This window comes from Sciurus carolinensis, chromosome 9 (genome assembly GCF_902686445.1).
Source record: "Sciurus carolinensis chromosome 9, mSciCar1.2, whole genome shotgun sequence".
Lineage (NCBI taxonomy): Eukaryota > Metazoa > Chordata > Mammalia > Rodentia > Sciuridae > Sciurus > Sciurus carolinensis.
In genome coordinates this window covers 134,460,898-134,472,446 of record NC_062221.1, presented here as the reverse complement: position 1 = coordinate 134,472,446, position 11,549 = coordinate 134,460,898, and the positions used below count along the sequence as shown (strand labels likewise).

The 11,549-nt window shown below is 47.7% G+C and overlaps 1 protein-coding gene across 2 annotated transcripts in view; it reads left to right on the top strand.

Annotated features, from left to right (window-relative positions):
- Kcnj6 (potassium inwardly rectifying channel subfamily J member 6) overlaps positions 1-10,518 on the top strand; it is a 261,777-nt gene extending 251,259 nt beyond the window's left edge. For both annotated transcript variants that reach the window (XM_047564538.1, XM_047564539.1), the window contains exon 4: positions 7,021-10,518. In XM_047564538.1, coding sequence (XP_047420494.1) covers positions 7,021-7,346 — 326 coding nt within the window. In that variant the 3' untranslated portion in view covers positions 7,347-10,518. The remainder of the gene's footprint in view (positions 1-7,020) is intronic.
- Positions 10,519-11,549: the final 1,031 nt, after the last annotated feature.

The following is an 11,549-nucleotide window of genomic DNA, read 5'->3' as shown; positions in this document are numbered from 1 at the left end:
TCCGCCACCTCCACTCCTTCCTCCCCACGTGGTCTTACCAAGGAACGGTGGCCCAAAGGTGGAGTGTTTCCACGTACTACCCTGCAAGTTGAACTCTTAGAAGATCAACAAGGGGCCCAAAAAGAGAAGCTCCTGGTGGAGAAATGTGGGTGGGCCCTTTGAGGGCCCAGATAGAGCAGGAAGGCAGGGAGAAAGTGAGCTCATTCTGTCTTCCAAAGCAGGGCACCATCTTCTGCCTTCAGTCATCAGCAACTCCAAGTTCTCAGACCTTTGAACTTCAGGGCTTTGAACTTCAGTCACTTCTCCCCACAAGCAAATAAACAGCAGTTCAGAACACATGGAATCAACCCCAGGGCCTTTGCACAAATGATCAGAGGCAAGCCAATGCTCCATTGAAAATGGAATTTGTTGGTTTTTAAAAACTACAGTATGTGATAAGTTCAAAATAATGACATCACAGGTTAGGTTACAAGCATAATGATAAAACACTTGAAATTTGACCACTCATTTTAAGAGCTAGAACATTACTTCCAGCTTTTGACTCTACGGGTCCTCTATTGTTAGTTTCCTATTTTACTAATTTATATACTGACTTTTATTGCCTATTTCCCAAGAACTAATTCTGTTGTTCTTTCTTCTGATTTCTTAAGTTGGATAGTCTGCATATCAATTTTCAGACTTCCTTCTTTTCTAATATTATAAATTGTTTATAAATTGTCTTACTTTCTGTGTATCCCAGAGTTTTGACACTTGGCATTTCAATGCCATCCGGTTCTAAGTCTTATTGAATTTCCTTTACTGCTTCTTTGGCTGACGTTGTCTAGCAACGTGACTGTCTGTCATGAAACACATGGTAATTGTTTCGGGTCATCTGATGGTTTTCTCTCCTGCACACGCAAAGCTCGGATTGAATGAGTTCGTCATGGGAGTTGGTAACTCTCTTCTCTGGTCCTCTGCTTTGTGGGATTTCCTCGCCCTTTTCAGACTCCAGGTCCTCTTTACTCAACCTTCTTCCTATAAAGACAAGGTTTCTTAGCATTTTGGCCTCCTGATCTGCTGTGCGGTCTCAGGCAACTGGGGCCACCCTCAGGGAGTAGAGGCAAGAGGAAGACGTAGCCACAGGCTCTTCGATCCACAGAATCCCTTGGCCAGTGCTCCGGTCAGAGAGCAGACTTTCCCTGGGCACTTCAGTGCCTCTGCCGCCATGGCACTGCAGAGCAGCTGGTGACCGGCCACCCTCGGGACCAGGCTGGAGCCTCCCGCTCAGTAGTGGGAGCCCCGACCCATTTTCTGGCTCCAACAGGCCTGTTTCCGGCCTCTGCTCAGGGAGACAGGGTCTTCTGAGAGACTCTGCCATCAGCACGTGCTGCACAGGCTGGTCCAGGGCCACTCTAAAGCCAGCGACAAGTGAGGAAGGAGGACAAGGAATTCCCCTGAACGGGTCGCTCTTCGAGTTCTGGATCCTGGCCTTCCTCTTCCCGCCGTGCTGGGCTTTCCAGCCTCTGAGGCAGCTGCTCTCTGTACTGTGCAGAGGTCTCAGTTGTGATGGTGGTGGGGGGAAGCACTCTCTGTCCCCCGTCTTCTCCAGCACCAGAAGCCCTGTCCCTTACTTTCCACGGAGCTCAGTTTGATTAAAGCTGCGGTTTCAGAAGTTTCCAGCATCCCATCCTACCCAAGCTCAGGGTCCTGCGTGCGTGGTCTGACATAAGCTGGGAGCAGAAATCTGCTGTCTTTTCTAAGGACTCACCAGCTGCATCCTTAGTAATGCAGCCTTGACGCCACCAAGGGGCCACAGCAAGCCACCCCCCAGATGTCCCTGAGTCACTCTTTCCTCTCAGCACTGAGGACCTGCATCGACAGGGAGCCTCCTTCCTTGAAGTGTCAGCCAATGCCAAGGATATGGAGCTACGCGTGACAAAGGAGCCGCAGAGGCTTTGCAGTCCGACACAGAAAGCAGACGGGCCATCGGCAGTAAGGCAGTACGCAGTGATGACCACTGTGACAGGGAGTCCCTAATCCTTGTGTGGCCCCCGGGCCCAAAAGTTATAAGGGTGCAGCACAGTGCTTGGAAACCACCAGTTAGCTGGCACTTCAAAGATGCAGGGCTCCCGTGGCGGAGGGCACCCAGGTACGGCAACTGGGGTGAGCACATGGCAGATGCCCCAGTGCAAAATCAAACTCCTCTCCAGGACACAAAATGGATAGCGGGTAAGGAAAAGGGCTCGTCCAGTAGCTCGCCCTGGCCTTCCCGGGGACACGAATACCAACACTTGCCGCACGCCAGGAAGAGGCCCAGGTTTATTTGTCAAGCAAGTCAATAAATAAAAGGAGAGCAAAACAAAACACAGGCCAGACCTCTGGCCCAGCCAGCGGAGGGGCTGCGACGGAGCTGGGAACAGCTCCACCTCTTACCCTGCACCCCACAAGGCCTTTCTCCAGAGCTCCTCCCTCCCCAGCAAGGCCCCTCGGGACTTCAAGACGGTGACATGGGAAGGGAGCACAGACAGGCTGCCACCTCCCTTTGAGACTAGCCCAGTTGATTTCACTGTGTCACTTTTTCAAATTCAGTGAAAAAAAAAACACATTTTTTAAAAACTAAACTGGAACCAAGGTCAATATGTAAAAAGAACTGCTCCTACAGAAAAAGAAAATTATCAATTTACCTGAGGAAAGCTTTTTAATTTCTTACTGATAGACAAGCACACAATGTGTTTCTATATCTCAGACGCCAACAATGAATAGAAATTGTACAAGCATCCAATAGCATGAGTTTAAATCTTACTGCTTTTCAACACACAAACACTCCTACTCCAGACTTCTGAATTCCAGAAGTCTGAGAGCAAGGTGTCGAAGGATTGGTGTCTTCTGAGGACTCTCTCTGGCTTGCAGATGGCATTTTCTGCCTGTCCTCACGTGGTCATCCCTCTGCGTGGTCTGTGTCCAATCTCCTCTTCTTATAAGGACACAGACATACTGGATTAGGACCTGACCTCATTTTAACTTTATTACCTCGTTAAAGATCTCATCTCAAAATACATCATTGTGAAATACTGGGGCTTAGGATTTCAACCTGTGGGGTTTTGAGGGAACACAGTTCAGCCATCTTGGTACACCGGAGTCCATAATGGTGCAATTTCCACGAACCTACTCAATACTATTAACAAGGCCCTCAACAGATAGCCATGCCACATATTTTTGAATCACATTGTTTTATTGATTAAATAAACTATGTTATATCTATATAATGGAACAACGAAAATGCCATAAAAATGCAGTAACCATAAAATTATGCTGGAGAGAAACACATTTACATTCATGTAGTTACCTTTACTAGTGCTTTTTTATTTCTTCATGTGGTTTGAGTTATTGTCTGGTATCCTTTCATATCCTTCTTCATAATGTATGAAGAAGGACTTCATACATTATTCTTGTATTAACAGTACGGTTAGCTAACTAGTCACCAAGTCTCTCCATTGTTGTTTGTGGAAAGTTTTAATTTCTCCTTCATTGATGAAGAATAATTTTGCTAGATATTAAGTTTTTGGCTGACAGTTTTTCTTTCAGTGCTTGCTTTGAAAAATGTCTTCCCACTGCCTTCTCACTTCCATAGTTTTCTTATGAGAAATCAGTTGTTAAGATTATTGACAATTACTTATAGATGGTGAGTTACTTAGCTTTGGCTGCTTTCAGGATTCCCTCTTTATGATTGTGCTTCAACAGTTTAATTAAGATGTGTCTAAGTATGAATATCTTTGAGTTCATCTTATTTAGAGTTTGTTTAGCTTCTTGGATCTAGTTTTCAGTCATTACATCGTAAATATTTCTTCCTCTCCTTTCTCTCTCTATTCTTCTTCTGAGACTCCATTATGTATATGTTGGTATGCTTGATGGTGTTCCATCAGTTTCTGAGACTCTGCTTATGTTTCTTCATTCTTTTTTCTTTATGTTCCTCAATAATCTTCATTGTGCGCACTGATCTTCAAGCTCACTGGTTCTTTATTCTGACAGCTCAAATATGCTGTCTCTCGAGTGAAGTTTTCTTTCATAACTTGTGCTTTTCACTTCAGAATGTATTTTGGTTTTTTATATATAATTTATATTATTTAAAGATATTCTCTATTTGGTGAGACATTATTCTCCTAATTTCCTTTGGTTTTTTTGTTTGTTTGTTTTTTTTTAACATGACTTGCTTTAGTTCTTTGGATATGTTTTAAATAACTCAAAGTTTTTTGTCTAATGACTTCAACGTCTGGACTTTCTCAGGGACAGTTTTTCTGGACCACTTTTCTTTCTTTGTATGGGCCATACTTTCTCCTTTCTTGCATTCATAAATTTTTGTTGAAAAATGACATTTTAAAAAATAATATGTGTCAACCCTGAGAATAAAATTCTCCTTCCTCTCAAGTTTTCTGTTGTTACTACTATGTGTATTTTTTAGTGACTTTTCAGAGATAATTCTGTAAGTTTTATATTCTTTTGTGTATGATCACTAAGGTCCATGCTCAGTTAACTTAGTGGCCGGCTAATGATTAGACAATGATTTCCTTAAAAACCTGCAACTGGTGAGTCCCTCGGTCTTTGTCAAAAGGCTCTGCATGCATGGTAGGCATACATGAAGCACTCAGGCAGGCACTGTACGACTCTGCCTTGACCTTCATCTCCTGATTGCATGATCCTCAAGGTCAACCAGAGGTGAGCGCTCAGGGCTTTCTCAGGTCTTTCTAGGACATGTTCATAGTCCCACACCCATGAGTTAACTTTCAGAGCCCTAGTTCACTTTGTCAGTCTTTACCAGTGTTCTCATTGTCTTTATGAAGGGGAGGGATTTCCAGAGTTTTCATTTCCCCTTTTCTAATGGCATCCTCTTGGCTGTATCCTGTGTAGCTCCTTCACACCTATATGCCAAGTTTCTAATTCTCCCTTCAGCCAATTCCACCTGCTGTAAAATCTCCATTTAGACTTTAATTTGAATATTGTATTTATTTCCAGTTCTATCCAGTTATTTATACAGCAGGAAATGAAAGTCTGGGTAGATTTTAATTTATCTTATGTTATACGATTGCCAGAAACAATGAGCAGCAATTGTTTAATATTGCGTCTGTCCAGGGCAGTGATAATAGCTGGAGAAAGCAACAGGATAATCAGAATACGAGAGGGAAATCTATGGAAAGAGGGTCACGGGGGCTTTGAAGCACTCTGACATAGTCCTGAAGTGCACGTGCAGGTGCAGGGCTCTAAGCGTGCACTTCCTTTTTTAGCACCCTTTCCCCCGCTTGCCCATCCGGGCCTTGCCTGATCACACACATCCCCACCATCCCACCTGCCTCCACCACCCTCAGCAGGTAGAGGAACTCAAAAGCCATTTGAGGAACACCAGCAAGGCAGTGCTGATCTGCTCTTCCCTGCACATTGAAGCCCCTGTAGGGTTCATTTTACAGGATGAGGTGGGGTTTGTGGGGTCAACCAGGGCGGTGGAGAAGGGCAGGCCCAGGGTTGGAGTGAGGGCTGCCGCTGGCCGGGGCTCTGACAGCTGCAGTTGAGTCAAACTCGTAAATCCCAGTTTCCTCTTCTGGACACAAAGATCAAGTGCAATGCCTCAGGAGTGTTCCGTGGCCCGAACCTTCTGCATAAACACCACGTCTCCCCTCCCCTACCCCATCACAAGGCGGTCGCCTGATACATGTTACTGGCTGTCCTGACGGATGACATACTGACTAGCTGACCAGCCGCTGCCCTGAATGAACTCAGGGCCACAGCAAGACTATCAGGAGTCCGTGGCAGGGAGTCATTTGTGGGTCCCTTGTGCTACTGAAAAATCGTTGTCTTCATTGTATTTTATAGCTGTGTTGGTATAAAACACAATATTAAACAATTGCTGCTCATTGTTTCTGGCAATCGTATAACATAAGATAAATTAAAATCTACCCAGACTTTCATTTCCTGCTGTATAAATAACTGGATAGAACTGGAAATAAATACAATATTCAAATTAAAGTCTAAATGGAGATTTTACAGCAGGTGGAATTGGCTGAAGGGAGAATTAGAAACTTGGCATATAGGTGTGAAGGAGCTACACAGGATACAGCCAAGAGGATGCCATTAGAAAAGGGGAAATGAAACATTTTCTTCTACATTAGCTAAATACAGACTTTGAAAGAAATCAAAACATTTCATGGGCCCTTAAAACAGTGTGAGCCCGAACTCTGTACCGACTGGCCTAACAGACAAGAGGCTCCAGTGAATGACCACCTGGACACTTCCATTTCCCACAAATGTTCATAAAAGAGCTTCGGTCTGGCTTTCATTTCTAAGATACGTGGCTCTCCTTCATTCTCTTATGTCACATTCGAAGGCCTTTATCCTGGGCTGTCAGGAGTTCATGTGGCATTTTGTACAAATAAGAAAAAAAGTCTTCTTGTCCTTAAGAAGAGCAGAAAGCCCTTAAGGTAAATTCCCTTGCTCTCTCAGCAGATATCCCAGGGGGGCCTAGGGCAAGTGCAATTTCTGGTGTGTACCCTCCCACCCTCGGGGGCCAAGCCACGGCCTGGGTGTCATGGCAGTGGAGGGGAGTCCTAGCCCTGGCCTCCAGCTCAGAGGCAACCTACGTGTAGCTCCAGAAGCCCGACTTCATTCTAGATCTGTGATCCAGGAACTCAAGTCCCCCTGGCACCGAGGCAGAGCCTCCCAAAGCACGGGTGACCCGAGTTATGACCACAGGCTTCTCCTGGGGTGGCGGGGACCAGGCAGAGCCACACACACGTACACCTGTGTGCACAAGCACACTGTCTTTCTCATAGGAATGCCCGGCATGCAGACACCTGCGGCTCTCTCATTCCTCCCTGGGTCTCCTGAGAGTCCTGGAGCCCCCGTGGCTGGTGATCCTGTGTCTGCAATGTGAGGGACACCTCCTCGGTCGGTCCTGATGCCCCTCAGTCTGAACAGCCCTGTGCGGCAGCCCAGCCCAGCTCCTGAGCCTCCTGGGCTGCGGACAGCTCACTAAAACCTCCCTTCTCTCCGCAGGGATGACGTGCCAAGCGCGAAGCTCCTACATCACCAGTGAGATCCTGTGGGGTTACCGGTTCACGCCTGTCCTGACGCTGGAGGACGGGTTCTACGAGGTTGACTACAACAGCTTCCACGAGACCTACGAGACCAGCACCCCGTCCCTCAGTGCCAAAGAGCTGGCCGAGCTGGCCAGCAGGGCAGAGATGCCCCTGAGTTGGTCCGTGTCCAGCAAACTCAACCAACACGCAGAACTGGAGACGGAAGAGGAAGAGAAGAACCAGGAAGAGCAAACAGAAAGGAATGGTGACGTGGCCAACCTAGAGAATGAGTCCAAAGTCTAGCCCTGGCGGGGCGCCCTTCCCTCCTGCCCCGGACGTGGCCTCCCCTCGCCGCCCAGCCTCTTTCCTTTCTGTCTCTCTTGCTTTGTTCTTTATACTTAATTTTGACATTACCAGAAAACAAATCTTGGAGGTGTAAAATATCTACCTGCCCTCTCTCGGTTGTTCAGATCGACAAGGTAGACACAGATTTGGTTAAGGAGCCCTAGGCCGGCTCTTCCCAAAATACCCACCTGCAACTCCTAGAGATTTAAGCTGCTAACCTGCATGTGTCGTTCAACCAGAGCACTCCAGAGGGAGGGGCGAGGATTTTACCTGGGATGTGACGAGGGAGGTCTCTGGTGCCTATCTATCGTGCAGCAAGTCATAGGGTACAGCCCTCAGTTTTCTAGATCCCAAACATTTCATCACAGGGTAAGGTGCTTGCCCGTGCGGGCACTGCAGGTGTAGGACCCAGGTGAGCTGAAGACTAAACACTGTACATATATATGCCTTATGTAATTATTTTCTTTTGGCAATTAGTAATAAAACCCAGCATGGACAAAAGTACTGTAGAACAGAACTTCTATTAAATCATGTATATAGATGTATCATTGACGTAGTTTTAGACATCTAACTTTAGAACTAAGAAGAGAAAAAGATTCCCAATGTACAGTAGGCATTTCTTTTTTGATATCTGTTTTCCAGCTCTTCTGATTTCATGAACTGCTGGCCCTTTAATGCATGGCCTTTGTTCCGGGTCCCAGACAGGCCGCCATCAGGGTTCCTCTCTGTTCCCTTGCTGACCCTTTTGTTGAATCTAATAAGCCATAGGTTCGGGGGCAGTTGGGAGGTCCAGTAGACAGGAAGACCCACCACCAATACGCTGATATACTGTGACATGTTTACAAAACAGGTGTCCTTTTCTTCCAGATAACAAGGGCCTCACTAACCAGCCAGGGAGAGAATCCCAGGGACGGCTCCTTCTCCAGCATGTCACCGACGACATGTTGATGCTTTTCACACGAGCGTGCGCCCTTTGGGGTACAACCCTCTAGGGAACTTCTCTGCAAACCCAGCCGTTCCACCCTGTCATCGTGAGAACCACAGGCAGTTAGCATGATGTGCACCCTAGGCAAGATGGTTGGGGTCGGGAAGGCCATAGCGGGTGGCACGCAGGGTCATCACTGAGCTCCCCTGCCGGGTGCCACCTGGCCCTGGAGAGGGTCCCTGGGGGCTGAGCCGTCAGCGCTTCTTGCATTGGGATTTTTTTCATCTTCTTTTATAATTATGAAGCGGCCAGTGTTCAATATTCAAAGATTAGATCGACAATTCTAGTGGCTATCTAAGAAACCTCTCTAGGATGTGCCACTATTTAAAAACCAAATCCAAAGCATCTGTCAATGAAAAGAAAGCAAATACATGGTAGCCTTAATTCATTTTAACGTGCAGAGGTGAAGGAAGGGAGGAGGGAAGGAAGGGAGGAAGAAAGCTGTGTGTTTTGTACTGCAAACCTAGATTTCAAACTGAAACCAATAAGAAAGGGAAGAGGGACTTTTAGACAAAACCTCAGGGGCAGGTGGAGATTTTTCACTGGAAAAGATCCTTCTTGTCAATTTTGCATTTATAAACTGTTTGTTCTTTAACGTGGTTGCCCATCATAAATATTCATTGAGTGGATCCAAGTTTATTTCCAGCTCCTACAGCTGTGCTCAGTTTGAGGCTTTGCGCCACGGAGGTCAAGGAGATCAACCAGCTGTCCCTCTGTGCTCCCCTGGCCGTCCCCAACCGTGTGACACAGGCCTTTGCTATACTTGGGGACCCCGTCTACTGGAAAGGATGCCCCAGATATGAGGAAAGAGGCCCCTCCAGTGAAGGCCAGGAGTCTTCTCCCTCTGAGGAGCCCACGCACCAGGACGGCTGCTTCTTGGCACTGACTCTGGAAACCACAGCTGCTGGCCATAGCCCTCCCCACATGCCAGCATCTCGTTCTTGGCATCGATTGTCTGTCGAATCCTTTATCCATTCCCACCGTCTAAGGAGGAGGTAGGGAGGAGGAGCCAGCCCACGCTCTTCCTGCACTTTCCCGGAGGCTGTGGGGAGGTAGAGGCCTGATCTGGTTGGAGCCTTCAGATGGGCGCCCTTGGCCTGGGGCACAACCTGAGCTCCCCTGCCCGGGGCCTCGGGGCAGGTGGCACAGCACAAAACGGCCCAGGGCTGCAAAATGTCGCTGACCTAGCTCTCCAAGACTCGCCCGACCTTTTTAAATCCAGTACTGAGGTTCGAAGGACAAACTCTCCAGCTGGGCCCTGATCCCTTCCTGCCTGACCTTTAGCACAATGAAGCAAGAGCTGATGCCTGGGTCTCCCGGCGGGTTGGCTGCGTGCCTGGACGGGGCACCTGGAGGGAAGGTCTCTCCCGAGGTCCCGGCCTCGACCTCAGTGTAGCTGGCGACAGAACTCGAACCAAATCTCGTAATTTTCATAATGTGAGCTCTGAATCTTTAAAGGAGGATGCTCCTGAAGGACTTTTATTAGAATGTCCCTATAAAACATGTCTATTTTTCTACTGTTATTGAGAACACAGTTTAACAGTGTATTTTGTGTCAACTGTTGAAATTTGGAAATGAAAGAAGCTCATTAAGACCGAATTTTCTAAGCAGCAAGTAGTGAGTGGGGTTTTTCAGAGGACAGTTCAACAAATTGACCCCACAGCTTCTACCCTTTGTATTCCACAACGCCCAGCTCCCGTCCCACGGTCACTGGTCACTGGTCACTCCGTTCAGCAAAGCGAGTGCTTTGAAAATAAAGAAGGCTGTTTAAATGCACTATTAACACCCGTGGCTAATGAGGCTCCCTTGGCTCCGGTTGAGAGCGTTGGGCCTGTGTGTAGTTGAGTGGCTTTTCCATAAAGCATGGTGAGACCCGCCAGCCAGACAAGAAGCTTGAAGTGAAGCTTGAACTTGACCCAAGTCTGGCAGAGTGGGATGCGCCTGGGGAAAGGGCAGGTCGGCCGAAGTCACCCCTCCTGGGGTGCCGAGTCCCTTGTCATTCTCACCTCCCCTGCCCAACAAGCTCTCCAGCTCATTTATCAGTCAATTGATGTCACTGATCAAATGTGCATGCTGCCGGCTGTCCCCTGCATTCCACATCAGCCCTTTCACAGTCACTGCAATGACCGGTTGTCCCCCACGTGGCCACTCTGTGTCCATGAGGTGGAACTCCTCCCCTGCTGCCTCTGTCCCGCTGTCCCTCTCTTCTGCTCTTTCCGAGTTCTCTGGTTCCAAATCCATTGACTGAATTCAGTATCTTCAGTTCCCTAAGAATTCCAGTGAGCGTGTCTAAAGCTGTCACTCTTTGCCTATTTCTTTTTTTTTTTTGGTACCGGGGATTGAGCCCAGGGACTCTCAACCACTGAGCCACATCCGCAGCCCTTTCTATTTTATATTTTGAGACAGCCTCACTGTTGCTGAGGCTGGCTTTGAACTCACGATCCTCCCGCCTCAGCCTCCCGAGTCACTGGGATCACAGGCATGCTCTGTCGGCCTATTTCTTAAGCACAATTTTCTCTTACACATCTAACCACTTTCGGGCTCTGACTTGTCTGTGTTCATGACGCTCTAATTTAAAAATTATTTCTGACCTCACACAGAAGCCTCAAGTTTCCATTCTGCAGAGAAGCAGTCTCCCGCCTCCCCTCCCTGCGTTCTCTTACATTCCAGGTTCCTTACCTTTTTCCCCTTTGCTTTTTTACTGATTGGAGTCCGTCTCTTTGGGTTATTCAGAAACTGTTTGCAAAACGCAGGCGTAGGAGGGCCTTGTGAACTCCGAGAGAATGCAAGCTGCTTTGATCAGCTCGGGGGACACAGTTAAAATGCTTACTGAGGTCACCTCACAACGGGTCACAGAGAGTCGCTGCCCAGTCTCCCCTTCCCCGGCCGGGGCAATCCTCGGTGTGAGTCAGCAGTGTCAGGAAGGGAGTGGACCAGTAAATCCATGGCACCTGTCACCTTCCATGACGACTCCCTTCCCACGGTTGGCTGCAAACTTGGACCACGTAGGCAACACAATTCGTCGATGTCACACACTGTCAAATGATACCTGGTTTCTAGACTTTACAGCCAACCTGTGTTTAAGAAAATTGGATCCTTTAATTTGCAATGGAGTCGGCCACCTCTCCTCCCGGTATTTCTGCCCTGCCTCAGAGGGTCCTTGATGCAGAGTATCA